The sequence below is a fragment of the Tarenaya hassleriana genome, unplaced genomic scaffold (assembly GCF_000463585.1).
Source record: "Tarenaya hassleriana unplaced genomic scaffold, ASM46358v1 Cleome1853, whole genome shotgun sequence".
In the NCBI taxonomy this organism is placed as follows: domain Eukaryota; kingdom Viridiplantae; phylum Streptophyta; class Magnoliopsida; order Brassicales; family Cleomaceae; genus Tarenaya; species Tarenaya hassleriana.
Genome location: NW_010965265.1, coordinates 1 through 1,548, shown reverse-complemented (window position 1 = coordinate 1,548; position 1,548 = coordinate 1). Strand labels below are relative to the sequence as shown.

General features: G+C 36.3%; 1 protein-coding gene across 1 annotated transcript; it reads left to right on the top strand.

The window, feature by feature from the left end:
* Window positions 1-3: 3 nt before the first annotated feature.
* LOC104810664 (5-formyltetrahydrofolate cyclo-ligase-like protein COG0212) lies at window positions 4-972 on the top strand (the record flags this gene model as incomplete). Its single annotated transcript, XM_010537015.1, has 4 exons — window positions 4-102; window positions 207-282; window positions 358-483; window positions 608-972. Coding segments are annotated over 4 exons (453 nt in total), but the record flags the coding sequence as incomplete, so codon positions are not given.
* Between the last annotated feature and the right edge of the window lie 576 nt (window positions 973-1,548).

Here is a 1,548-nt window from a genome sequence, read left to right as displayed (position 1 = left end):
GGAAGAGCGATTGGACTGGATGAGAAAATCAAGGTGGATCTCATTATCATAGGCTCAGTTGCCGTTGATCCAAAAACAGGTGCTCGACTTGGGAAGGGAGAGGTAATAATCTATAAACTGGAATCTTGCAAAAACGAACTTACCAAGCATGTGATATGCACTTGTTACGGTATGATCAGTCAGCCTTCAGATTCATTGAATTGCAGGGTTTTGCAGAACTCGAATATGGAATGTTGCGATACATGGGAGCCATCGATGATTCAACACCAGTTATTACAACCGGTGACTGATAAAGCTTCAACCTTTAATCATATTTCATGTTCACCCATCCATAAAAAACGAGCTTCTTCTCTGCAGTTCATGACTGTCAGCTCGTAGATGACATACCCCGAGAGAAACTGGCAATTCACGACGTTCCTGTGGATATTGTATGCACTCCAACTCAAGTCATATTCACAAGTACATCGATCCCGAAACCTCAAGGTTTTGTTTTGCCTCATCGATCATTTTTTCAACCAGAAACCCAGATGGCATCATGAAGAATTCCTCACCAGAGTTTCCGAATTCTCAAATCTGATTCGATAGTTCCGTGTTGATATCTATGCAGGAATCTATTGGGAGAAACTGTCACCAGAGAAGTTAAGACAGATACGGATACTGAGAGAGCTGAAGAACATGTTAGAAAAGAAAACCGGCCGCAAGCTTCCGACCGGCCCATCTGAGAAATTACCACCCACAGCCCAGCGGAGACGCCGGTAATTGGTTTACGGACCAGTATTTGGTTTGGTTTTCTTTGTTTAACCACTTGACCGGTTTCTGTTTTGGTTTGATTGGTAAATTTCTTATCCGTAGTAAAATGCACGCAAATGCATGTATAAAGAAGGGGGGGGGGGGGAACGTGATGTTTAAGAAAGTTGAATTGAACGCCTTCTAAACCGGTGACCATACCGGGATTTCACAACTATTTGCTTATACCGGATTGTTATATATGAATTTAGAAGAAAACTATTCAACCCAAATTAATTTTCCAGATAATATTTTACCAAATTTTTTCTCTCCAAATAATGAAACAAATCTCTGTATATCTGGCAATTTCTACCTTTTTTTTTTTACATTCTCTTCATTTTAAGGATATTGATTTAGATTATTTAACATTGGAAGTGTCCAAAATTCAAACCAGGTATTTCTGTCTGTATAGTTAATGTTCAGATTCTGTCAATCTGTTTTTTTTTTTTTAATCTTACAAGGGTTTTTTTCCATTCAAAGGGCCTTTCAGTGAACTTAGTTAGCTCTTTGAAAAATTTCGAGGGTTTAGCTTTTTTCCAGATTTGTAAAGAAATATAAAAAAAAATCGTATGTACATTCATTAAACCAAATTCTTGTTAATACTCTATTGAAATTATATAATTTTGATTAAGGTAAAATTGGAAAATATTTTGAAAAAATCTATCTAAAACGACATCCATCGAATAAAAAAATATTTTTTTAAAATGATTTTTATTTAGAAACGGAGCGATTAATATTTGATTCAGACACTTGGTGCTAACT